This window comes from Gallus gallus, chromosome 4 (assembly GCF_016699485.2).
Source record: "Gallus gallus isolate bGalGal1 chromosome 4, bGalGal1.mat.broiler.GRCg7b, whole genome shotgun sequence".
Lineage (NCBI taxonomy): Eukaryota > Metazoa > Chordata > Aves > Galliformes > Phasianidae > Gallus > Gallus gallus.
In genome coordinates, this window is record NC_052535.1 from 60,843,377 (window position 1) to 60,871,258 (window position 27,882).

The window sequence follows — 27,882 nt, forward strand, 5'->3', positions numbered from 1 at the left end:
GCGGCTGCATCCCGGCTGCCGGCGGGCGTCCCCCACGCCCGCTGCCCGTCGCCACGGAGGAGGCCGGGAGTTGGGCGGGCGGCAAGGCGCGGCTCATCACCCTGCCCGACATTGGGGAGGAGGCGGTGGCGGAGAGCGATGCCGAGGAGGCAGCGTGCAGCTCGCGAAGCCCGAGGTGAGAGCGCCCGGCGGGGTCGGGGAGGGGCAGCGGGCGGTCTGTGGGTCCCCATTCTCCTCCGCAGGTGCCCCCTGTGCCGAATCCTGTGCTGCGCCGAGCAGCTCTGCGCGGAGTGACGCTGCTCAGTTTCAGAGGGAGCAGAGAGGGGAGCGGGGAGCAGCTGCAGCTCGGGGGAGCGCAGGGAGTACCGAGCTCGGGCGAGGGATCCGCCGCGGAGATACGGAGAGAGTTGCCGGAGCCACTGGGAGAAGCTCAGTGCATCAGTAAGGTGTAGAAAACCATGCTGAAGTGCTTGTGTATTTGAATATTCAAGCTTGATGCTAAAAACGTTTGTTTTGTTTTGTTTTTTGCTGTACGCAAACTAGCCGGGTATGCAGGTAGGACTCAGTTGTCAAGTAGAAAGAGGTTTCTTAGCAAGCTTGTTTCACTGTTGGAAGTACATAGCAACAATGTCTTGAAAGTCACTGCTCTGCTTTGGGAGGAAGAGAGGAGACCGGTTTGTTTGTTTTTCTTCACGATTTCAGGGAGTCACTTCAGCGCTTGTGTTGCAAGGTATGGTTAATGAGGTGATCATCTTCCAAACTTCTGCCTCCTCTGTGGCTAGTAAAATGGGAGCGTGCCACCTCTTAGCCTTCTTCACCCGACCGAGTAGCCCCAGCCTGTCCAGCCTTCCTTCTGAGGGCACCTCCGTACCCTAATCCTGTTTGCAGCCTTTTCCTGATTCACAGAATCACAGAATGGCCTGGGTTGGAAGGGATCTCAAGGATCATGAATCTCCGAACCCCCTGCTGGGCAGGGCCACCAACCTCCCCATTTACTAGACCAGGTTGTCCAGGGCCTCATCCAACCTGGCCTTGAACACCTCCAGGGATGGACGGGGCATCCACAACCTCTCTGGGATTCCAATGAGACCGGGTGATGCAGGACCAGAACTATGCGTAGTGTTCTCTGTGCCGGCGCAGTGAGGTTTTGCATAGTGACAAGATAGTGCTTTTGAGTTCTGTTTTGGTATCTGCACCACTGTGGGTCGATGTTTTGTTGGTGGCTTTGGCTGTTACCGTGTACTGAGCCCACGACAAGGCTGGGACTGCTTTCTGAACTGCAGCTGGAGTCCCAGTGCCAGCATCATGTGAAGGTGCTTTAGGTCGTCAGTCGTCATCCAGGGAAAAAAATGAGGAGGTATTTGTAAATAGTCCTATCTAGGCATTAATGAATTTATTTTATCAAGCCACAGAAGAATTAAAATACATTTAAAGAAATAAAAACACAGATGAGTAGAACTATAATTGACTGATAGCTAAGCTATGTAACACTGTGAGAGTAATACAGGTAGAAAGAGAAACTCTCCCTGTTATTTCCTCTGCCCCCTACCTAATGTGGTTGGTTTGGTTTCAGAACAAGTTGCAAGCTCCTTTAGGCTTATTTTTTTTCCAATTTGTGTAGCATAGTAGCCTTTCTAGAATAGGGAGATCAATCTGGTATGAGTTGTATTGTCAGAGTTCTGTGCAGAACTTATCTGAACCTTTGTATAACCAATATCAGAACCAAGTTAGTGTTGTTTGTCTGTAATAACCGACAAATTGTTCATTATTTTTTTTCACTATGAAAAATAAAGCTGGGTATAATGCTGTTTGAGCTGCTGTTCCTTTTTAAATGCTTTTTTTTTTTTTTAATTATAAAAAAAATATAAGGGATAAAATTTAACTCTTCACCAAATTGCTTGTATTGGGATGAAGAATAAACCTCATTCCTTTAAGCTGGCTGTGTGCAGCAAAATGCTTATTTCAGGTTGCTGTTGAAACTCTTCTAACTCATAATCTCCTCATTATTCCTTAACTGTTACACTTTTGTATGCATGGTGGCATTTCAAATATTTTATTCATAGCAGTCAAGCTTATTCTAATAAGGTATTGTTTGTCTTTAAGAAGAACAAAACCAGACCAGAAAGATGTAGAAGAAGGAATAAGATACATCACTTTGGCAAGGAAAGCCTACACCTCCACATTAGCATTTTTTAATTAGGTGGCTTCACTTAAGCTTTTAGAAGAAGCAACTTAATTAAACATTAAACACTTTAGAATTCCTTGCCTACAGTTCAGATTTGAATTTGTGAGCTACAGAATATGGTATCATGTCCTTGATAGCTAGGCTCAGAGTGTTGTTGATTATCCAAATCAAATTCCTCTGTTACAAGTTTTAATAGCATTTAAAGCATTCTAGAAGACACTGAAAGTACAGTGGACATTTACATTGATAACAGTTTAACTAGGAGTCATTGGTTAATAAACAAAAGCTTCAGTTTTATTTATTCAGTTTTATATTTTACTATTTCTTCCTTCAGATGCTGACAGATTAATAGCGATCAAAATGCACTGGAAAAGCAAAATAGTAAAAATTTAGCACTGATTTCTTCCTCTCTTTCCTAAGTACTCTGAATATTTTGTGAGATCTATGATGATGACTAACAATTAATTCTAGTGTGGTGTAGGGCTATACTATAGTGATTTTATACTCTTCTAATTCCACTGAATGAGCACCAATTAAAAAATATATTTATTTTTAAGGAAAAAATCTGACTGCATGTTTGAAAATGCTGTTTGGAAAAAATAGTTGCTGTATAAGGTCATAAAATTGCTTTGGAAAATCACAAGATGCCTTATATTACATTTACCACGATATAGGAGTGTATGGGAACTGCTGAATCATGGCCTGAACCTCTGATTGACCACCTGAGGCGAGCACTGAGTCAGCTGCAGGAGCACAGGTGAATGCAATTTCACCTGAGTGACCGGAAGGGGTGGAGCCTGGCTGCACCCCTCCTAGACCCCATTTAAGGGCTGACTCCCAAGGAGAAAGGATCTCTAGCTGGAGATCACTCCTCTTGGAGCCCTTCTGCAAGCCCAGGACATAGGTAAGATTTTTATTTCATTACTCCTTTGTAACATGATAATCTCTTTGGTCCTATACCTGTTTGCCATACATAGGAGTGACACCAAGATACACAGATTTCTTTTTGAAGAAACATTATTGGTAACCTAGAGATAAACTGAACAAGGGTTTAGTCATGATGTTTAGGAACAGGTAATATTTTGTTGGAATTGGTTGTACTGCTCCCCATGTTTTAGGATGGTTCTGACACATAAGAAACCGTTTTGTGAACCTGGTAGAACAAGGGCAGCTTTACGTATGGTGTAAAAACATTGCTATTTATTGCAGATTTTCACTTTATCAGTCACTCAAAACTTGTCCTTTCAAATGATACTCTGTGAAGACGTAGGTAGAAGCAACTTAATGCACAGCCTAAGAGAATGGAGACTTGGATTCCATGTCTCCTGTTATAACCTCTAAAAGGAATAGACCCCTTTCTTGCTGTAATGCATACTAACACACAGAACACCACAGCATTACTTAGCTTCCTGTTTCAACTGTACCACTCTAAATGAGCAAATGTAATGATGTAGAATCTTGCTTAGGTCAATTATATTTTTTTTATTGCCAACAAATGTAAAAGAGCATAGATGTACATTTTAATTTTATGTGGTGTTATTGAAGTCAGTATTTCAGTATTATCTACACAGATGGAACTACAAATAATTCCTAATGCTTTCTAATATTACATCTATAGTAGGTTCTTAGTAAGACCTCATGCAGTTTTCAGCATGTAGCTTGTCAGAGAATAAATGTCAGAAATGCTAATCCAAGGAACACCAGGTGTCCTCAAAGCGGTTTCATTGCTTTCAGGTCCAAGAACTGATCTATTGCCTTTGATAATATGCGTTGGTTTTTATAGGAAACTAGAGTGTTACGTTTACAGACAGGCATCTAATTTCTGAGTTCCCGAGTGGGATGAGTGGTGTTAGCAATAGGAGGTAGAAGAGATAGAGCCCCGAGGTGGCTTGTCCCACCACCCCTAAATGTGGGAGGCAGCTGGCATCAGCCACAAGCCCTAACTGCCAGGCAGGGCCATAGTGGGTGATAAGGCAGCTCTGAGGCCATCAGCAGCTGAGTCTTGTTGGTATGCTCAGGGCACTGTTTTCGCAACAACATTCTCAGTGTGTCTGGACCACCTGTTTCCATCAACTCTCATGTTGGCCATAAGATATGTTTTAGACAGATTAAATTTTCCTCTTTTTGAGAAAGTGCATCTCTCCTGCATTGCTATAAAGACTGGATTGCTCCTTGAACAAGAATGAAAAGAACATAAAGCAGAATAAAAACAAAGTCACTGGACAGGCAAATGTGGGAAAGGTGAACAAATATTCACAGTGGAATGGGGGAGAGAATTGGAAAAAAGTCCCAGTCAAGTAGAACTGGAGGAATGAGATAAAAATGACTTACTAAGACAGAAAAGGAAGAGAAAAGGAGAATAATAATAGTAATGATAATAACATAGAATACAGTTACAAAAGAAGTGATGCACAATGCAATTGCTCACTGCTCACCAACAAGTGCCCTGCCAGCCTTCAACCAGCAGCTGCCCGTTGGCTAACTTCCCTGTTTTTAAAGATTTTTCACTTGATGCTGTATGGCATGGAATAACCCTTTGGCCATCTTAGGCCTGCTGTCCTATTTCTGTCCCCTCCCAGCTCCTTGTGCTCCTTTGGCTCCCCTTGCTAGTAGGACTGCATGAGAAGTTGAAACATTTTTTGGTTCTGTGCAGCGCTGCTCAGCAACAACTTAAACATCCCTATGTTATCAACACTGGTTTTCTCCTGAAGCCGCAGCATAGCATCATACCAGATGCTATGAAGGGGAAAAGTCCAACTCTGTCCCAGCTGAAACCAGGACACCCTTGCTGTCACCTCACTCACTCCTCTGGTGGGAGTGATCAGTGCTGTGAAACTGCCAGCTTCATCCTTGGTGCACTGGGTCACAAACGTTTAGATACTATGCAGTAAATAAAGGAGAGGACTTCCTAACAAAAACATTTATTTATTCATAGGATGTTTAAATCATTCTGTCTTTAAGAAGACCCAGCTCTCTTTGTCCACTGAATAAAGCAGAAGAGCTGTAGAGGAAAAACGTGGTATATGATGATATTCAACACCCATGCTCTAAGACATGGGAATTCATGTGGCAGCCAACCAGCAGCCAGCCTGGACAGGGTCAGAGCTTATCTAATGTTATGCTGTTGAAATTGAATCTGTGGACTAGCAGTACAGCCTATCCATAACAAATAAGTTTGTTAAAAGTTGAAAATAATCTGAAAGTAATTATTTTGTTTCATATTAGAATTATTATTTTTAAAGTTGGTAAGAAATGCAGATTTATACATAGAATATGCACACTGTAGTTCACCACATTTCGTGTAAGTATTTACGACTTCATTCTTCCATGGGGGTTTGTGAGAAAAATCTGATATAACGAGATTTTCTGAGTTTTTAGGAAAGGAGATCATAGCAGAATTGCTTGTTCTGCAGTGAACCTGACTCTTTAATATTGTTGACAAAGAAGCAGCCTCCGGGCTGCAGGATGACCTTTTCCTGCAGTTTGCCCCAGCCGATAGACTTTGATCTTCAGAGCCTTTGGCCAGCACAGTTTTGGCAGTTTACTTTGCTTGGTGTTTGTAGCTGACTTGTGGTCAAAGTGCTCACAAAAAGTGGCTGTGTACATGAGGGATTTCTCACGAATGGACAGCAGGAGATGATCCTTCGTCAGTACGTAACCCCTCTGGCTGACAGACCTCTATTCCAGCTTATTGACAGTCTGAGCATCTATGTTTCAAACATACAAAATCTGCTTTGTAATGCTTCCTGTTAAGGAAATAGAATGTTCTGGAATGAGGATGTGCTGCTCTGGGGATTTGCTGAGGGATTGATTAGTGCCTGAGGTAAGAACTGGAGGAGATGAATACGTAGTGCTTGCAACGTTTTGATGTATCTTCATTTTTGTTACCAAAGGCTACAGTATTGCAGCACTTGTTGATGTTTGATACTGAAAGCTATTTGGTAACCAAGTGTATTTAACAGTGTTTTGAACATTTGTGTTACTACAAGTAAAGGTCAAAGTACATTTTTATTGTGTGAAGAGCAGACCAGATGCAAGCTGGATGCAATGGTCACTGAATTTGTCTGTTGTTGGCCATATGACCTGGGCCTGCCCTGGCCAGCTGCTATGTGTCCAGTATTTTCTTCTCACAAATCAAAGCAGCGATTTTCCCACTATGTTTAACTCGGTGCAGCCTCACCTTGAATATTGTGTGGAACTGCGAGCACCACAATATTAGAAGGATGTTAAGGTATTATGAAGTGACCTAAAGAGGGCACGGTGAGCATGTCCTGGGAGGAGGGGCTGAGGTGAGGGCCCCTGGGTTGACCAGCATGGAGAAGGGGAAACTGTGAGGTGACCTCACTGTTCTCTGCAGTTCCTTGAGAGGGTAAGCAGAGGGGGATGCTGGGCTCTGCTCCTGGGAACCTACGGCAGGGTAGGAGTAACACAAAACTATCCCTAATAAAGATTCAGATTGAATATAAGGAAATATTTATTCACCATGAGGGTGATCAAACACTGGAACCAGGCTTCCTACGGAGGTGGCTGATGTCCCATACCTGTTCGGGTTCAAAAGACATTTGGACAGTGCCCTTAATAATGTGCTCTAACTTCTGCTTAGCCCTGAAGTGGTCAGCCTGTTGGTCTTAATTAGGTTTGTACATTCCTTCCATTGCATTGCAATCTGTTCCATTCCTTTCCTTAGCATTTACAGACTAGGATCTTCCCACACTTGTGTCACTTGTGAACTGCTGCATACTGCAGAACTGCTTCCACATGAGCTTTTTGAAGACTTTATTTGGAAAACTCAGTGCTTGGAACAAGAGAACTGCTTGTACTGAAATAAATTATTGTATGCCTTATCCTCTTCAGAGATTAATGAACAAAAATGAAAGAAATCTGATATTTTGATGAAATAAATCTGTTATAGAAAGATGTCAATAGAATTTTCAAATGTACATCCGTAATAAGAAGATACAGGAAAATTCTCACAGACCACTTCCAGGTGTTTTGTTGGGCTGCTGCTCTCTCCTTGTCTCTGTTGGCAGACACTTGATACTGCAGCAATAAATGCCACCTATCAGATCTAAGGAAATAAAACACTTTCTCTAAGACAGTAATTAGCGTTCTTTACTATTGCAGTTAATCAAGGTGATAGGTATTTTTTTAATGTTAATTCATAATTCATATTGAAAAGCTAGATTTATTTTCATAAATAGGAAAAGTACTTAATATGCTGGTTTTGGTCAGAAATTTTCTAGAACCAAGATTATATTTCTGTTTTCATTTTCTTAGTGAATCAATATTATATGTGTGTGTGTGAGCATGAAATATTCACCAAGCTCATGCTGCGTTAAAGGCTTTATAATTTTGAAACCATGACCTTTCTGTCAACATAAAGAAAACAACAGCCCTGTGAGAGTGATAACATGGTTACAGTTTTGGCCTTCATTTTCAAAGCTAGTGTTTTCACTGACAGATAGAACTTAAGTTTACTGGGTTCATCATAAAAATATTTCTCTCAATAATAACTTTTAGAGAGTGCCTTCTTGCAGTAATACACATAAAGAAAATGAGACCTAGTATTTTCTAATAAGACTCTAAGTTAAGGAATTATTTAACCCTTTTGTGTACTCAGCAATGTGATCTTGCAGGTATACAAGATTTGCATCATTTTCTCAGGACATACATTATGTAGCTGAAAACTAGAGGGCAGCCTTGTGTTTCTTAAAGCCATATCCTTAAGCTGAAGAATTTCATGATAATGAAAACTGATCTCTTTTCTTTTATGAGGGTTTTTTTTTCTAAATAGTCTCTAAGCAGGTTGTTACTAAACTGTAACAATCCTTTCAATAAGGAAATAGTTATTATGACATCTGTTTTCGCAAACACCATTTTCTGTGCTTTATTTTTGTTTCACACTTTTCTGCTGCCAGGGTAGATGTTAAATTCTGTGTGTTGTGTAGCCTCATTAACCTGAGTCATGTGAAGTGTTATTGTTGGTTATGGATAACCTTTAAAAAACAGAACAGACAAAAAGAAATGTAAGACTTAAGCATTTAGTGCAGCGGTGTCACGTTTCCCAACAAAGTAAAGGAACAATGAAAGGTTGTGTTTAAAATCTACAAGAACAGAGCTCTTTGTGATTTGGTTCTGATGGCTGGGTATCTGCTGATGCTTAGATCTGAAGTCAGTGGCTGAATTCTAAAACCCTGCTGTTATTATTTCTGAGCAATGGCTCATAAAGATTAACCTCAGTGACGCTAATGATGGGTTATATGGCTGCTTCTGCAATACAAATGCTTTCTGTGAGGAGGTAATAGTCCTGACTCCTACGAAGTATGAGCACTCTACAAACAATCTGATCATCAAGGCATCACTAATCCGCACATAGGTTCAGAGATAGCAAGTGGTATTTCTGCAAAATTGGGTGGCGTGTTAAAAAGCTAACAGTAGGAAAAACCATTCAGAATCCTTATTTTCTAGCTTTAGATAAAGTCAATACTTCCTTAAACAATGAGCAAGATGTCTGAAACCACTGAAATGCTTTTGAAGTTGCTCGTTAATACTGAAGAGCAAAAAGAAAATCATCTCTGGGTCTGGAGTGGCACTCATCAACCAAAACTTAGTGTCATTTTCTGTGCTGAGCCTTGTTAGCTGTCAAGTCTGCTTCACAGTCCACAGCATTTTCAGTAATGATAAAGATGCCATGTTGCTGGAAGCTGAGAAGGCAAATATAACACCTTCTTCTAAGGCAGATTTTCTTCTCCTTAATTAAGCCATGCCATTTCTAAGCAAAAAGACTGGACAGATACTATAGGTGTCTTAAAATAATTTTCTGCGAATGGCTACGTGAAAGATCTGTTACATTTCTCATGATTCTACTTTCTCTGTGCATCAACTGGAGTAACCTATTCTGGGAATGGCTTCTTGAGGATTACCACAATTTTGTTAGCTGTGAGAAAGCTGAAGAATAGGGAGCATGAACAGAAACAAACATTGCCATCTGCCCTTTTTCCTTAAATAAGTTTCCTGTTTCCTTAAATAAGTAACAAAGACTGAGCCAAACTGAGAAGTTTCAGTAATTCCCATGGTCACTGGGATTGTCTCATAGGAAGTCCAGACTGCTGAAGGAAGGATTGGGTGCTGTCACACTGACCACATGTAACGGTCCTCAGCTCTGAATGCTGCTACTACAGCAGCCTTCAGGTACGGCTTCTCTAGGCTCCATTAAGGACATCCAGTATTGTCTGTTACATGTAGCACTTTGTGGTCACTGAAGTTGTTAAGAAGGTAAAAACGTTCTCTTAAAAGCTCTATAAGTCTGGGGAAAAAAAAAAAAAATCACACAAAACCTCATCAGTTAAACCTGTCTCATCAAGTAGTACAGGGAGAGTGAGCTGTGGCCAAGCACCGCCACATTAGGTGGATGTCTGCCTCACTTAGAGGGAATAACAGATGCGCATTTCCAATGAGCTTTGCACTGCATGTGATACAAATGTTGAGGTAAGCCACTGCACTCCTTGCCCAGAATACTGTTCATCGCTCAGAAAGAAGCCATGTCCAGTTTGTTCCTTCCTTACACCACATGGAGCAGCATTAACTTTGGGATGTGCAGGAGGGCCCTTTTGTGTAATGATGGTAAAACAGCATGCCATTTGTAATGGATTTTCTATGGTCTTTGAATAAGACAGTGATTATGACTGGTCTATTCACTGCCAGGAAACTGCTTCTTGGAGTGGCTGTGTGGGCAGTGACCTTCACAGAGGAGTATTTAAGCATGCTGGGCTTGTGAAGGAACAAGTACAGCTTCTAGACCAGGTTGTGTAGTACAAAGAAGAATGAGAAATAGGCTCCAATAGTAACTGATCCAAATTAGTGTGAGAAAGGATGTTGTGATTCCAAAATCAGTTACATCCAGTAGATATATATCATTTGTTAGAGAGTTATGTTTTGATCTTTATAGTCTGGTATCAAAGACTTTCATAAATGTTATACAAATAATTGCTATCTCTTGGCTATATAAACTATGTGTGGGATGGAATAGCCAGCAAAAAGTGAAAATATGAAGGAAATGATTCATGTCGGGTAATAGGAAGCATGTCATGTCATGGGAGTGTGATGGATTTACTATCCTTACTGTTAGTTACAAATCGCAACTCTAAAATAGAAAAGAGCATGCGGAGAAGATGGAAGGTCTGAGACGTTGAATTTTTTAAGACACTGAGGCAGCACCTTTTATAAGAGATACATCATACATTGTCCACAGAATGGCTGTACATAATAAATTCTTTTGTCAGAGGCTGTAGCTACAGAACTGACTTGTACCCATCTATTAGAGGGATGAGATTAACATTCATGACAATGAAGTTAGTGTTTTTCCCTTCCCACTGGCATCTTTAAGCTCCAGCTGAATGCCTTTTGGTATCTCCTTTTATAACACTGCTTCCAAATAGGGTAATAATAATACACTCCTTCTCAACAAGTTATTATGTTTGTCATTGTCTTGGCGAGAAAGGCAGAAGTGATGGCTTCATTTTGAGAAATGCAATTGATATTGTGTTTCTTTCTTTCCTAATAACTTTGATATAAATTGATTGTGGGTTGCAGAGAGGTGACCTGTGCTGCTTCTTGCCACTACAGTGACAAGCCTTCCCAGGAACAGAAAGGTTATGCAAAATCTAACACTTGATCTCCATCATTACAGTCAGTGAATGTAGGAAAAGGGGGGAGAAGAGCTGAAGAGCAGATAAAAATAATCACAGAATCACAGAATTGTAGGGGCTGGAAGGGACCTCCAGAGATCATGTAGTCTAGCCCCTCTGCAAAGCAGGTTCCCTAGACCAGGTTGCATAGGTAGGCATACAGGTGGGTCTTGAATGTCTCCAGAGAATGAGACTCCACAACCTCTCTGGGCAGTCTGTTCCAGTGCTCTGTCACCCTCACTGTGAAGAAGTTTCTTTGCATGTTGGTGCAGAACTTCCTATGCTCCAGTTTATGGCTGTTTCCCTTTGTCCTGTCCCCCACAGACTGCTGATAAGAGGCTGACCACGTCTCTGACTCCCACATAGATGGTGTATGTATATAAAAATAACATATTTAGGGGAAAAATAAGCTTACCTTAGGTAGCGCTGACCTTGAAATTGGAAATTAAGAAAAAGGAAAGGAATCATGGTACTTATGGCAGTTCTGTAGATGTTTCTGTGTGCAGTAGCATTTCAGAAAGCAACAGAATCTCATGCCTTGTCAGGAACAGAGTGGAGAGGATCCTCTCACTGCAGTGCACTACAACTTGAATGCTGCATGCAGTTCTGGAATCACATCTGAAGAAAGGCAGCTGGGATGTGTCAGGGGAAAATGACCTGCCCTCAGGCCTGAGAGGAGTGAGGTGAACTCACTAGCTGTGAGAGGAGATGGCTCTGGTTGGCATTACTATGGACGTGATGCTCAACGTGCTTGAGTGCAGTGTTCTGGGTAAGCAGGGCAAGAGCCAGCTACTTGTCAGTAGCTGCAACAGGAGAACTGGAGGTCACACGTGGCCATCTAGGGGATTAGTTCAAACACTGTGGGGAAGCAGTTTATTTTTAGAGTAATTTTTCTAGAATTTATTGCAATGAGAGATTGTAGAGGCAAATTGTATCAGTGGGTTCAGGAAGGTTTTCCAGAAGGTGGAAGGATCTCCCAAAAGGACATGGAAGGACTGGTCAGGGACACACTCTCCTAACGTCTCCTACTGAGCCTGCTGGGGAAGGAGGAAATACACTGCAGATAATGACCAGATTTTCCCCTACATAGCCTGTCTGGTTGCCACCATCACATGACGCACTGGAGTAGCTGGACTGTTACTTCAATCCCAGAGGACATTCTCAGGTTCTGGTCTGCAGAAGCAGCACTCAGTGCCACCTGCAAGGTTTTGTGCTGTTGGAGTCAATGTAAAACTGGAGTTCTGCCACAGTGGAAATGCTTTTTGTATGTTTTGAAGGGTGACTTGCAAGACACGCTGAAGGAGGAGGAAGTCGAGGCGACCACATCTATCAGCCAGAACACAAATAACTGCCGCGGTTTCGGTTTCCTGGTGGCAGTGATTCTGTAGGAGAACGAGCTGTGCGACAGCCTACACTGTTACCCGCTTAGGACACGGTCGCCGGGGGGAAGCGAAGCACAGCGGGGCGGGTCCGGAGGCGGCGCGAGGGGCTGCCGGGGGCTTGCGCCGAGCTGGGCCGTGCTGTGCTGTGCCGAGCCGGGCCGCCCTCGGGCTCCCATGCGCAGGGCGAGGCGTCCTGGTCCGCCGGGCGACTCCTGGGGCCGCCGAGGGCTTCTGGTTGTAGGGTGAGTGCGGAGCCGCTCGGGGCCGGCCTCTGCCTGGCTGCGGGGGGAGCTGTCCGGAGCCGGACGGGTTGCGGGCAGCTCTGGAGGCTTGCCGTTCTGTGCCTGCCATTGAAGGCTTCAGTGAGGGCTTCTGAGTAGGCTGTAGCGGTTCCCAGCACTGGGGGAGTGTGCTGTGGACATACTGGGAGGAATTTTCTTTTTGCGGCCGATTCCTGGCTTATCCTCCAAAGTCATGTGGTCCAGGGAGTCAGGAGGCACAGTACCAGTGCGCGCAGTGAAATGATGCAGCAGAAACACTTCCCAGCCGCATCTTGGGCCATGTGGTGTGCCATCTATGTGCTTTGTTTTGCAGAGAAAGTCAGGGACGTTCTATTGGTGCTATTTATTCACGTGCGTGTAAGTTTAGGTTGTTTTTGAAGCCACTGAAAAAGTACTTGGGAATTCTCCAAGGAATCACAAAGCCTTATAGGGCCAGGAGCCAGGATGGAGTGGAAAAGGTTCCTTGCTCAGAGAAATAACTGCAGGGGGAAGCAGGAGAAGAGCACAAGGCTTTCTCTTTTGGTGGGTTTTCACAGAATTGCTGCAGGGCCAGTGACAGCTCAGGTTTGTTGTTGGCTGGGTAAAGGGATTAGCAGTGTCATGGAAGGCTGGTGGTGGTACTGAGCTGTGGAAAGCAAAGGTCACATATTTAAAAAAAAAAAAATTGAGAAAGAACTTAGAAAATGACCTGGGCAAAAATACAAGAAATGAAATGGTGGAGATGTGTAAAAGATGGGCAGTGAGCCCACTGCTATTGCCTGGGAGATAGGTCCTGGTGTGATGAACAAGGGATAGGGCAGGAAGATCAGAGCAAGCATGTAGAGATGCTTCCTAATCCTGCTGTCCCAGCCTCCAAGAGTCTGCAAGTTTAAATGTGTGGTAGCTTATTGGTGGTTATTAGCCAGGGCGTAGGTTGCCTCTTTGAATGGGCAGTTAGATTTTGATGTTCGTTTCTTTGCAATCTATGCAGAGCCCAGAGTAATACAGGAAAGGACAGGAATATGGTTGAGGAATCCTAGTAGTTGCATGACCAATATGCATTTTCTGGCTGAAGGAATTAAGCAAGCTTCTAAACTGAGAGCTGTTCCCTTGCTGTTACTCATTCACAAATGTACTTTGATGTAATCATGTTGCTATTCGCAGTTATGACCTGAGGGTTTCACTGGGGTGAAAATTAGAACTTCAGCAGGTGAAGTAATCTGTTACTCTAAAAATGCTTCTGAGGAACATTTTGACACATCCATATGTATTCTGAAGTGATAGGTGTGAGATTGTGTTTTTGTGGTGGAAATTTCCAGTATTTCTGTATGTAGCTCAGGATAAGTTGTTTTTCACAAAGAAAGCTGCTGAACAGAGTAAAGTTGAGGCTGTGACATTCTGACCTAGGTGGAATTGGCACAGGCACTAGGTAAGGTAATTATGTAGGGTAGGGGAGGGCCTAGCACAGGACAAAACAGAAGTGCTCATTTTTGGAACCACTGTCCTCCTATTGACACATAGCAGTACACAACATACCTAAAACCAATAGGTTGGTAACATACGCTGTATGGAAATGTATCGTAGCAACAGTGTTGGGAAGGCTGTGAGCCTGAGATGCTCAACTGATGAGTGCCAGGAGAGACATTACTTGCATCAGAGCCAGGGTATATGATGGAATGGATTTCAATGACCAGGTGTGCAATTTCTCCCTTGTCAGTAGGGGGTGTGCGCCCCCGTTATTGCAGTAATGAATAAACTGCTCTTCACTAAGATCTTTGCCTGACTAGAAGTTTTTGATTTTTGAGCATGATAAACACAATGGGTTTTACATATTAATGGCAGAACTTAGTGGAATTACCTACATTTCGATTAGAAGAATTTTCTTCTATTACAGAATATCCTATTAGGACCAGAAATAATATTGGAGGCATTCCTATGCCTTACTACATTTTACTATTCATCTGTGTGGTTTGAAAGGGATGGTTTCAAAATCTGAGCAGGCATTTAGGTATTTGGAGAACTAAAAAAGACATTTTCTAGAAATAATTATTCTGGAAAAGCATAGTAATTGAAAGCTTGTAGCTTGGTTTTTGATATAGTGTTGGGGAATTTTCAATACTGGAAGAATTGATGCATTGCATATTCTCAGTAGATTTACAGATCAAAAGTATTTGCTATACTGACATCTCAGTTCACTCGAACGGAACAGCCAGGTGCAGTGTTTGTAGTCTTATTAGTAAGGTGCATTGTTTGGTTAGCACCATGTCTGTAACGTCTTTTTATGCAGATACGTTTGAGAAAACTGGCTTTGAGTTAATGATCAAATAGAAATATCTAGTTAACTAATTACTGCATGAGCAACTGCTGTTTAGTGACTTTCCTCTGTTTCAGGTGTAGTGAGGTGCTGCTGCAGTTGTTTGTGCTTCATTTCAAACTTTGAAGTGCAAAAATGAGTAGAATGCTTGTGGAGTTAACGTGTCCCTGCCAGTATCAACTATTCTGTGATGGGAAAATTCATCAGAGTTTGTCATCTTTCTCCAGTTGAGGTGTATGTGCACCTTATTTAATTTTATGAAATTGTCTTTTTTTTTTTTGTGCCTTTAGGAAGGGACTCTCCAGAGTTTCTACAAATCGGTATCATTCAGGAAAAAGTGGAGAATCTCTTCCAGCAGTTTTTGAGAGAAATGTGCAAGAAGCTATCAATAACTACAGTTGGTATGCAATAACTTCTGAATAAGTACTTCATTAATGGACTCTTGGCTTATGATTCCTTCAGGAGTGGTATTAATTTTCAGCAGTTGAACTTTATTCCTGGTTTGTGCTACAGGCTTGCATGTCGTTAGAGCACAGTGAAGGGTACAAATTAAACTTGGAAGGGAAATCAGTCTTGGCAGTTAAATGCAGATGATACTAACTAGCTTTTCAGGTCAGTTAACTGTCAGGGAATTTCATTCCAGTTGGCATTCGTTAGGATTCACTAGGCCTGTGTGTCTGATTGCATCCTAGGAGTGGTGGTGGCTGATAGGGTCCTGCTTGAGCTTTCTGGGAAGCTGTAATCCCAGAACTCACATTTTAAAGCGTATCCTATCTAACAGAAGGAAAGCCTCTGGGTACGGATCCATAACCTGATGCGAATTGAAACATTTGCAAAGCTTTATGTTCAGTTGCACAGAATCTCCTTGTGACAGCTTCTAATAGAGCTAAAAAATATTTGTTATCCTTAATGCGCAGTTTTTGGTGTGCCCATTAATTGCACTGGAGCACAGACAAAATAATTGTTAGAGTTTGAAATGTGTGTTTGTGTACTTATGTATGTTGGAATTTCTATTCATGTTCTAGAGTCCCATTACGGTTACAATGGTATACATAAAACAAATAAAGAGTGGAAGGAATTGCCTTTGAGGCAGTAAATGGTACCAATAGGACCACGTAACCACTGCACTCTTCTTAAAAACGTGCACTCAAAACTCCTCACAGTGTCTCTAATTACATGTCCTGAAAATCATGCAGCCAACGGGCAAATGTATTGCTGTCCATTTAAGTGATCAGTTGAATTACTTTTAGAATGTTTTTATAGAAAACCATCATATTCTTCATTTTAATTGTCGTCTTTTCACAGTGAAATGCTTTCATCAGTTTCATCTAGTGGACATGCAACACCCACAGACCTGAATAATTCTTGGTCTGGAGTAAAAAGCTGTACTACTGGTTTGTCTACTGAAAGAAGTTCCATTTACTCCTGGAGGGATGATGTATGTCACAAAAGCTTTTACAGTACACTTTATCCAAGTATTCTAGAAAAGATAAATTTTTACAGAAAATGGACATGTCTTATAGGAGGAGAGTTAATTGCTTTCATTAGTAATCGTCTATTGATTAAGGATATTAATTGAATATTTAAAAAATAGTTTTGTTTGCAAGTTGATAATCAACTGATATGTTTTGTTGTTGTTGTTTTTAAGTAAAGATTAAATAATGGAATTGAGTTAAGTTTTGTTAAAAACTTTAAGTTATAAAACCTTTAAGTTATTGCTTAAGTTTTTGAGTCCAAGGAAGTGATAAAATCTGCTTTCAAGTACTGGATTAAGTTTGGCTATGTTCAGTTTTCTGGTCACGTAGTACATTCATGCGTATGCGTGCAGATGTCCCGATCTAAATAAATATTTAGCTCTTGCCTAAGGTCAGTGGTGTTGTAGGTGGTGCAGGGATAAGTAAAGCCCATTAGTGAGTCTGACCGAGGGAGCAGCCATGGTGGCAGCATTTGAATAAACCTAAAAACACAGCAGTCACCACCACTTTCATGTTAAAAGCTATTCATTTATGATGATGGTGTTTCTTACCTTCTACATCACCTCCTCACCTTGAGGGTACTGCCCCTATCTGCCACTTCCAACCCTACTAGAGGAAGCCTGACATGACATTACCTGGCCAAGAGTTGTTTTCCCATCTCTTTTCAGTGTGATCCCTGAAGTGTCTGGGGAACTCAGGTGGAAGTGAACAGATGTGCTTTGGACCCTGTTTATTTCCATTTCAGTATATCAAAGTATACAATGAACGTAGCACATACTAGCATCAATAGGGTGCCAGGATCCCTCAGCAATGTGCTTGTGCCCACCTCGCTGGCCTTTTCTGTTTTTGTGTGCTTCTGAACTCATCCAATTCTGGTTGTGTTGAGTTCAGTGAAGAGGCTGTTTTTCACAATCAGAGCTGTTTCCCAACCGTAGGTTATGTCTCCTCTTTGCTGTTCTACCCAGAAAGGAAATGTTCCACTTGAAGAAGCAGGATGCTTTGGTGCCTTGTGTCCCAGAGGTGCATGCTGTATTAAAAAGGGAGTCGGAGCTGTGAAACCTTGTAATTGAGGTTTTCTGTTGGTTGCTCGTAGGCAGCTCTGTTACCCATTGACTTCAGAATAATGTAGGTTTCTAGCTCGCTGCTGCAGCACCTTGATCAAGCCAGCTGCTTCTCTTTTTGCACTGCAGCATATGAGTTTTGTCCAAAGTAGGTAGTCTGGAGATCATTCTGAGATGCTCAGTCCAGTATCAGTTGTCCCATTCTTAAATATGTTGTTTTAGATATAAATGTTTACCAACAACTATTAATTTTATGATATGTAGGAATTTGATAAAGCCAACACACAGAGAGTGCATCAGCTATTTTGGGATATTGATGAAATGCTGTTTGAAGGAAAAGTGACCTCCCAAACTCAGAGCCTGCAGGCAGAATGCGCAGACTGGGTTAAGCGATCTCTTCATCTAAGGTAAGGAAATTTCTTGCTGGTACTTGTTTTAACCGATTATCACTCTGAGTTTTCGGGCAGTCCTGCTATGAACTGTTCCTGATGTATTGTATCAGCAACGATTCTGCAGTCCAGTGTGAACTTGAGCTGTGCCACTGTTGTGTGGTAAGTCCGGATCGTAGTCCGCTAAGCAGATAATGCTCTTTATTCTGATTGATATGGTGATTGGAGGCCAAGGTATTTTAGCAGGAGGTAATGAGAAAATAATAATCCACCTTTTTCATAATGTCTTATTCTAATTAAAGAATACATCTTGTAAAGAAACACTTGGTTTTACTGCGAGTGAAGGCTCGCTGTCAAATCCCAAGAAATTCAGTGTTAATTCTGTTAGTTATTTATTTTTAGGATAAAAATAAATTTTAGAATAAAAAGTGAGAGCAACCACATGCTTCAGTTGCACTGCACAGCCATCTCCCTAGGCCATGTAAATCAGTGTAAGCAATGTATGTAATTAGCCCAGCAATACCTGGTTGAACAGATTTGGGAGTGTTTATGTGATTGCTGGGAGTTATTTTGCAAAAATGTGGAAAAGTGTCTATGTGGCATAATGACTGCTTCCTGTAACACAGAGGGCAGAAGTCAGTATTGTACTGCTTTGAACTGTTCCTGCCTTCCTAAATAGAGGCAATTAATTCTTAGAAAGATTCAGCGTCTCTTGGCCGTTCTAGACATTGACCTGCATGTGCTTGTATTCTAGTTAGTCATTTGCTGACATGATTAGAAAGAACATTGTTGATAACAGTGGTCTGTTTTTAATGCTTTTACATACATCTACTAGTCACATGCCTCTGCAAATTAAACTAAAAATTACTTCATGAAGTTTGTCATGCTTTCTCAGGATCCAGAGAGACTTCTTAAGTAAATCTATGGTAGCTTTCACAAGCATTAAGACATGTTTTACCTTTTATAGGGGCTGTAAAAATTGATAGAACATTTATAAAGTGGAGACAGACTTTGTACTGTGTAATTCATTGAAAACATTGTCATTTCACAATTTTTAGAATATTTTAACAAGATGGCCTTTTGAACAAGATGACCTCCTGTATGTATGATTTAGATTCAAATCTGATGTTGGTGGTACTAAGTTCAAGAGTTTGAAAGTAAACTGAATTAATCTGGGAGCTCTGTGTTGTTTTGACCACAGGGATGCAATATATCCTGTGCTCTTAATAGATGTTATTTGTCCTCTGCATTCATTTAAAAACATTTCTGATGTATTTTGTTTAATATTTATGCATTTATAGTGATCTAACAAGTTTGACTTAATTTGATCTTAAAAATTGTATGCTAGAAACTCCCCTTGCATAAGTCAGTTTAACTTTAATGACTTAATACATTAGTACTGTCTAGTATTTACACAAGACTCTGCATCCCTCATGAAGTGTTCAAAGCAATTCTAACTAAGGTGTGCTGTTGCTTTGCCTACTGTTTGTAGGTACTTGCATTTTTGATATTTTCACCTCAAATGGATTTCTATCTAAGGTCTCTGTCTCTCACACACTTTTTTTTTTTCAGGGTTCTGGGAAAGCAGCTCCTGTCACCGAAGGATGAAGGTTTTCAGCACTTTGAAAGCAGAAGTGATAGCTCTGTGGATATCAAGTGCTTACCTGGTCTTCGTGAATGTACTAGTAACATAAAAGAGTATGTTCATGTTTTTAAGTTTTCCTTCCTATTTTTTCAGAGATCTAAAATATTACTTTTACTAAAGAATTTCAGTGTAATTAAATATATGCTTCTTTCTTTGAGTATTTAATGCTCATTTTATTGGTAATTTTTCAGACTCTGCATTTCCGGCTCTAAGTTGATTCCTAAAGTATTTCCAGTACAGAAGTCATCAAGTTCAGGCTCCACTATGACTCCTGGTTCTGAGTCATCTACATATTCATTCCTGGAAGAAGAAATCTATGATGCTGATGGAAAAATAGAAGAATATCTTGCCTTTGACATCAAGGAGCTGTAAATAACATATATATGTATTTTTGAAGAATATAATGAAAAATTCTCATTGAGCCCAGTCAGGGTTCATAAACTGGGTTTCTCTTCTTAAAATACAGTTCCTTCTGTCACTGTATTCAGTAGCACAGTGGTCAGAGCACTCAGTGGCATGTGGAGGACTAGGTATGTTGTCATTCTAGTGGTTCCAAACTCACGTATCTCATGTCAGAGAAATGTCTCATAACTACTAATTGCTTTGAGGCATTTTTTTGCATGGAGACCCAATAAAATGTCTATTTAATTTTGAGATAGGCTGTAGAATGAAGGAATCTGCTTTCTTCATGTGAATGCCTTGACAACCTGATTGCTTAGGGCCATCACATTCAATGTGCTTTCAGTGTCTGTCCTAATGAATCTTAAGTCCTTGTTGTGCAGTGTAGAACAGCTTTGCAAGAGGTACAAGATACAGCCTGCATTTAGAACATTCTCTTGAGTAATGAGTAGTACAAGTGTCTTCTTTCATATGCAAGCCAGTTTTTCCATGGATTGGTTGAGTGTTCCAGCAACTTGGCTGCTGGGCAGAAGATCATAACATGCTATTTTCTAAAAGACCTCTGTGAAGGGCAGACTTTAGTAGGACCAGTAGGACAAAAAGCTTAACTTTTGTGTTCAAGCTTTTCTGCAAGTGCATCAAAGGCATGCTTCTGAAAAGCTGAGAAACCAGTGAGATCCAGGTAGACCATCTAGTCCCCTTTTTGAAAAAGGATATGGGCACCTGCTTTTTTTGGAAAAGTTTTGGGATTAAATGTCCTCCTAGAAGTTAAGAATCACTTTGTTTTACTGTGTAAGCAAAACGATTGGAAGGGGGATTTAAGTGAATGTGTGTTTCCCTTCTTTGTGACTCCTGTTATCTTGTTTCTTGTCTCTCTTGTGATTCAATTCTGTAATACAAGGGCTGCTTGGAAAGTAATGCCTCCCATATCGTTATGTTGGCCCACAGTAGCAGAGGTGGATGTTAGTGGTATGGCAGTAGAGGTTGCACCTTCCCACCAGTATTCCATTACATTTTGCTGCTGTGTGAGGAATGGTAGCAGAGGGGCAGTCTAACACAATGATGCCTGACATGAAAGTGCATATGAAACAAAGGTATGTCATTGAGTTCCTCCATGCAGAAACAATTGCACCCATTTACATTTGTCAATGCTGCTGAATGTTGATGGAGACCAAAGAGTGGGTGTGAGCACAGTGAGGCTCTGAGTGGTACATTGCTGCAGTGACAACAATGCTTCACCTCCACTGGTGCAGATTTTTATAAGCATGGCATACAGGATCTTGTTCATCTCTGGTGAAAACACATAGTAAATGGTGGTGACTATGTTGAAAACTATTCTTTTGTAGCTGTGAATTTGCTCTATGAAATTATAATTGTGCTCTTTGTATCTGCTGTAGTTTTCTTGGAGGCATTACTTTCAGAGCAACCTGCATATCCTTACACTTTTTAACTTAAACTTTGGACATAAAGTTATTTCTTTGATCACTAGTGGATTGTTGCAGATGTATACATGTACGCAGGACTTGATGAAAAAAATGTGTTATGTTTTATTAGTGGTGATGAGTGTTTGGAGCAAAAGAAAATACATGTTGCTGAGAAGAGGAATAAGCATGGCATTCCTCCTGTTTCTCCCATGGCTTGTATCAGAGATGCTGTGGCTTCTGAAATATTTGATCATATATGGAGCAATGTAATTGGAATATTGGAGGAACTGATTAAAAAACATTTGGAAACAAATGTCACAGGTATTTGATATGAAGTTCATAACATCTAACTTGGATAATTATTTTTTCCCTATAAGTAAAACTTGAGAAATATGTATATTTGTAGTACAGCATCGTAATATATGTAATGCCTTACCAGAAACCACCATACAAATGCACCTAGAATGATTTCTTATTAATCTGTAGCAAGTTTTGCTTTAGAAGTGTAAAAAAAAGTCATAATATTTACCAAAAGAACTCTGTTGCTGGAGACTGTGTTCTTGTTTTAAAATCACTGCCACAAATTTGTGCTGTTAGCAGGGGATTGCTGGTAACATAGTATGAATCTGGGAATTTGTTTCTAATAGAAGTAAGGTGGTGATTTATTCTCAAAGCAAAAAGAAGTAGATAGCTTCTGTTAGAAAATGATAGGCTCAAGACTTCTTCTATAATGTATTTTTTCTCCATAAAAAGATAATCTTTGGGAATTTTAAAATAATATTCCAAGCAGTACTTTTTAGCAGTATTTTCTTAAACAAGAAAACAAACGAACAAACAAAGCATAAACAAATAGGAAATACTTTCAGAAAATCAACATTGAATCACTTTCAGTAGATTTTTAGATATTGTGGAAACTTAAAACTGTATCAAGGTATTTACTGTGAAGCTTAATATTGCTAGAATCTCAGCACATGCTATTAAAATCCAAAATGCATTTTATTCCCTCTGCTTTTGTTTTTTCTCTATTTTGCAGAGAGTGCCAAGCAGCCAGAGAAGCTGAAAGCTGTTACTGGTAAACTGCCACTCTTGCCAGCTGTTCGTGTTACAGCAGATGTTGGGAGTGTCCTCCTTTCCAGAGGCTCTGAAGCAAGAAGTGTGTCTTTTGGATCTCATTTAGCTTCATCACAGGTAAAGATAACCTTAAGCAACCTTTGTTTTTTAAAAAAATCAAACAAAAACAGAAACAAAAACCAATCCAACCTAATTCGATAAAATAAGTATTGTCATTTAAAATGGTGGGTAAATATTCCCACTCCCTCATCACTTATTTGGTGCAGCATTATCACTAAAGTATTGCTGAAGCTGAATTAAAAATTAAAAAAAAAACCAAACTCAACAGAACACAAATTTTTTAGAAATTGAATGTTATGAAAGTCTGTATTCCCTCCCTAGAAAATAATTCTGCTTTTATCACAGCCCAGAATTGGTAGAATTTAGATAATCAAATCAGCCTCTTCCCTGGACTGCAGGGATGTGAAACTGCAACTTGCTTCGAGTGCTTTACTCAAAATCCTGTGACTTTCAGACTCATTTGTTTTCACTTCTGCTGCCTCTTTCACATGGGGGCTTTGCAGTACACTGCAGTACTGGCAGTAGGGCTTGCCTGTCTTTCCAGAAGCTGGCGTTTGTATTGATAAAATGCCTTTTTTTTGGGGGGGGGGTCCTGCTTAGTGCCTTTTCCCTCTGTCCCTTGGCTCCTGTTTTGCACATTCTGTTTTTTTATTCTAGCCTCTATTTTTTTTCTTTTTCTTTTTTCTTTTCTTTTTTTTTTCCATTTGTATATTCAGTGCAAGTGACTTCATTCTATTCCATCTGATCTTTCTCCAACATTGGTTAGGTAGCAAGACAGGAAACACAGAAGAGATAGCACAGCAGTCTCAGTTTTTCCCATTGGCATCCTTGGCTCTGTAGTGGTCCCAACAGTGAAAAGAAGTGCTCAGATAAGTGATATTCAGGCTCTGTGCTCCTGGGTTGGACTGTGCTGAGGGAAAGTTAGAGAATTTAATTCCTATTAAAACTGAATCTTATTATGTAAATGAAAATTCAGCTCACTAACATCTCTATTTTCTAATATTTTTTTGAAATAAGGAAGGTAATATATTTGCTCCACTTGCAGCTTCTGTTGAACTGTCTAGACAGAAGCCTCTGTAAGCAAACAAGTAGATTATCTTTTAACTAGGTGCTTCTGGAGGTCTCTCTCTCTCTCTCTCTCTCAAAATAATAATATTAAATATATATAAAAAATAGAAAGAAAGGTTAATGTGTAGTTGTTGCTGTTACTAGGTTCACCACTTCTCCAGCAGCTTCTGCAGTGACTTGAATGGAGTGATGACAATTCAAGCAAAACCACTCCAACAGAGGCACTTTGCTGCAGTACAAAAAATACAGTAAGTATTGATAGAATTTTCTAAAATTCTATAATTAATGTTAAAGATGTTTTACAGCTATGAAAAGGCAGACATCTTTGTGTGCATCTCCAGTGTGACTGAACAGTCAGATTTATAGAAGGTTACAATGATACCCTGTTAACAAATCTTTCTTTTTCTTCATTTTTATGTGGTGTTTTTTTTTTTTTCCTCATCTCATTCTCCATTCTTTTTTTCCCAGGAATGAGCAAGAAGACAAACCACATAGCATTAACTCCAGTGCTCCAAATTCACTGCCCACTAGTCTGGGGAGAATTGCCGATAATCATGTTCTCTTATCATCTCGGGTACTGCTGACATCTGCTAGGAAGCTATCAAGCCATCGTAGGTTACCTTCTCTCACTTCTGACCAACTCTCCTCAAAAGCTCCTAATATGTACAATGATGAAATCCTTAGGGGGACTAAATTGTGAGTTTTTTCATTTTATTTTCTGCTTTCCCCAGAACTTTACTGAACTTTCACCACTGAAGGATTTTGGAAAATACTTGAGAATCAAAGATGTATTATTTTATCTAAAATTCAGAGATAAAAATACAGCAGCAGAACAGTGTATTTTGAGGAGGGGCGTTTCTTTTTGTTTGTTTGTTTGTTGATGTTGTTGATACATTAAGTGCTGTTACTTTCTGTGGCTGAGCTCTATTTAGAAATGTACTGTTTAATAGTTTCACATTACTTCAGTGAAGAAGTATTGAATATGATTTTTTCTAAAAGACAATCTCTTAAAATTCTGTAGGGGTGCCAGCTTGGATCGTTTATCTTCTGGTTGTGCACATACAGCCCAAAACAAGTTACCACCAATAAACTCAGAGGCTGTTAAACATTATCCTTCAATCCCTCGACTGCAACAGAGCTCTGTAAGTTGTTTATTTTTGTACTGGTAAAGAACCTTTAGCTGTTTGAAAATAAGTAAATTGCTTGTCACCAATGGCTGGGGGTAGGGGGAGAGGAACAAAAACAGCCAACTGATTGGATTTGTGTTTCTGTGAATATGGATTTAAATAGCTCTTTTCAGTGTCGTGATCTGTCCGTGTGTGTGTAAGAAGTAGAAAATGATTTTGACTGGAATTAACATTTATCAGGTTGATTCTGGCCTATTTTTGAAAAATGGAAAAGGGAATAAGCAACAAGAATGGAAGTAAATTGACGTTGTAGTTTTCTTTCTCTTCAGAATGCAGTTTTGAATTTAGACACAGATAAAGTCATTTTTTTTATAATATAGGCCTTCTAGGAATTATAAAGTAGTATAGATGAGTACAGATTCAAATCTATTTGAAAAACATGAGTAGGTTTAAATGAGCCTAATTCAGCGCTTGTGGTTAGTGAGAAAATATCTTCCTGTTCTTCATCCTTTGTGCCTCTCTTAACAACAATGTACACATTACATTAACCAGTTCAGTTGCTGTGTTCTCCAAGTGCTCTCTTTGATTTTTTTTTTCTCAGCATCGAGGAAAAAATGCTCATAGCAGAGTGTCAAGTGCAGTACCTGAAAGTACAGAGCAACAGCCGCTCAGAGAACAGACTGTTACTGATCGGTTTTCAAGACCCAATACAACTCATACGTTCAGGTTATGTCATGCTGTAAGCACCCATTTATGCCTGTTGTTGGTGTATAGAAGGTCTCATTTACTGGATCTCTCCTGGTTTCTTGTATACATGGTTATCTGCTACTTCTAGAGGGCAGGATGCTCAAAGGCTTTTTGGGGATGTGGATGTTTGCAAAGCAGGACTAATGTATGAGGAAGGAATTTCCTCAAGTCTAATGCAGCAAACAGATTTTTTGAAGAAATCTGCATGGCAGAGTGCAGGTTTTAGTACTGTTTATAGCTTTGCAGGTTGTTAGTACTGACTCTGCTGAACTAGAACAAAATAAGGAGATCATCAGCAAGTAAAAATATCATGCTATCATATAGTATTTCTTTTCTTTTTACAGACAGACACACCCCAGAAACGTTCACTAACTCCTATGGATTTTTCTAACCACAGAGGGACAAGTCAAGGATTTTTAGTAGGTAAGCAAAGTAAGAATCACTTGAAAGGTGAAGGTCAGCAAAACCTACTAACCCATTCTGCAATGGAGAAATGAAGCACTCAAGACGAGACATCTCAGCATGAAAGAATAGGTATGGTTGGCAGTATCTGTTGGGCCTCATTTTGAAGTTTACTCATGCTACTTGTTCAGAGATGGTCCTTTTTGACTGCTAAAAATCCCCCAAAGCATCTTCTGGTTGTTAGAATTCAAAAGAAAAATATTTCCCTGTCTTCCAATACTTTAGTTGAGATTTCAGTGTATTTACAGTTATGGCAAGATTGTGATGTACAGGCTAATTATCTGATAATTATTATAATCGGATAATTATAATCTGATTGTAGTAATAATTTATATAAAAGATGCTGTGAGAATAGAGACAGATTAGCAAGTATTGATCTGAGCAGGCTGGTGGCAGTAACTCATAAATAATACATGAATTTCTTGCTGTTTCTACCACTTTTAACAAACAACATTTTATATTTTCTAGGCTCACAGCATTACTACAAATCCTTTCATAGAAATCCTCTAACTTCACGGAGAAGATTTCAGATTACCTCTTAATGAAGTCTAGAAAGAAAGAGAAGCCCTCTGCACTGAATGGAAGGCTAAAGCACTCTATTTGCCAGCTAGTATCTTGTTAGACAAAGAACATATGCAGTATGCTGGCTTCTGCTGAACCCTGTGATCCTCCAGTATACCTGTATTACTGTGTTTTAAAATTGTCTAAACCAGAGGTTAGATTAAAAACTAGTGCAATGTAGAATGAATGGTTGAGATCCCAGAATTTCACGTCTGCACTCTTTGCAGAGTTGAAATGCTGCTATACATTCTTCTCAGGCATTCGTCCTCATTCTATCTTTCTTTGTGGAGTTGTTATTCTACCTTTAGAAGTAAAATAAGTTATGTTTATGCTGTGAAAACCTGTTTCAACTTCTTCATTTTTTCTCAGTGTTAAAAATGTTCTGGTCTACCCAGACGTCAGTTCTATACAGAAACTATAAACAGGAGTTAGCTGCATCTCCTATTCAACTCCTGTTCTATTTCTGCATTTTTATTCTGTCTGTGTATTGCAGTTGCTCTCTTGTAAACATTTTTTGTCCTTAACATTTCTTCTTCCTTTAATTCTTTTGATGTGAAATTGTTTCACTGCTTCTTAAGCTGTTCTATGCATCATTTGCTGTAGAACTGCTGGGACAAACTGTGGTTATAGTAAAGCAGTGTTCTGTCAGGCCAAACATGTTTGTAGATCCTGAATAATTGAACCTGCTTGCTGACGTATGAGTAAGACAGTTTACCCCTTCTTGAGATTTTTTTTATAAAATATTGGCTGTTACTGTACAAATTAGACCTGTTTTTGGTAAGCTACCAAAATGGGAAGAGGAGACTGGGATTATTTTCTGTCCAAAGATCACAGTCCTTTCCATGTCCCTGGGTATTAATACTGTGTGCGTGCAGTCAGTGATTCCTCCATCCATCATAGCCAGAAATTTAAGTAGATGTGGTAGAAGAGCTGTTGAAAACAAGAAAAAGAAAACCTAAGTTATTTGTCTGAATAATAATTATAGAATCAGGTCCTTGTACTTGGAAACTAATGCCAGTTCTCATCACTTTTTTATGAATGTTTGAGTCTTGGTAATCCAAGTCAAAGCATTTGTAATATATATCTATATAGTATCTGTACTGTTAATGAGATTTCTGGTTTGCATAAATAGTCAAATGCTGCATTCTTTTCAGTAAATGAAAGCATTTTTAAGTTACGTTCCTGGTTTAGTGTTCTCTCCTTTGGTTATGCTATTTATTCACTGCTGGTATTTTGGTATAGTATCTTACCAAGCAGAAGGCTTTTTCTTTGGTGTTTTCTTTGGTGTCAATTTAATTCAGTTTTTTTCAAAAATCTCAGGTCACAATTTCATGTAAGCTCAAAATTCAGACTTAAGTATACTACAAAAGCGTGCCCCTAATGTTGTTCTTGTTTGTTCTCCTGTATTATATAAATGTACACAAGACTGTATGGAAATATGCACAAGACTGTATCTCTTACCATCACATGGCACTCCGTAGTAACCCTGATATTAGGTTGTGGAATAAATGAAAAAAAGAAGTTATGTGCTTGTTTAGTTCTATAATGACAGAAGTGGAAACTAC

The 27,882-nt window shown here is 39.9% G+C and overlaps 1 protein-coding gene across 6 annotated transcripts; it reads left to right on the forward strand.

Moving 5' to 3' along the window:
- Positions 1–61: 61 nt before the first annotated feature.
- Positions 62–27,842, forward strand: FAM149A (family with sequence similarity 149 member A). Of its 6 annotated transcripts, none has more exons than XM_420676.8 (14): positions 62–175; positions 15,119–15,229; positions 16,134–16,266; positions 17,629–17,771; positions 19,326–19,451; positions 19,590–19,766; positions 21,352–21,542; positions 22,255–22,409; positions 23,565–23,668; positions 23,889–24,116; positions 24,442–24,562; positions 25,149–25,286; positions 25,639–25,717; positions 26,225–27,842. In XM_420676.8, the coding sequence occupies exons 3-14, from the start codon at positions 16,138–16,140 to the stop codon at positions 26,296–26,298; spliced, it is 1,665 nt and encodes a 554-aa protein (XP_420676.6). In that variant the 5' UTR covers positions 62–175; positions 15,119–15,229; positions 16,134–16,137; the 3' UTR covers positions 26,299–27,842. The 6 variants fall into 6 exon arrangements, with proteins under 6 accessions (XP_420676.6, XP_040555888.1, XP_040555887.1 ...); XM_040699954.2 differs by lacking the exon at positions 62–175 and adding an exon at positions 3,034–6,008; XM_040699953.2 differs by lacking the exon at positions 62–175 and adding an exon at positions 3,034–3,089.
- Positions 27,843–27,882: the final 40 nt, after the last annotated feature.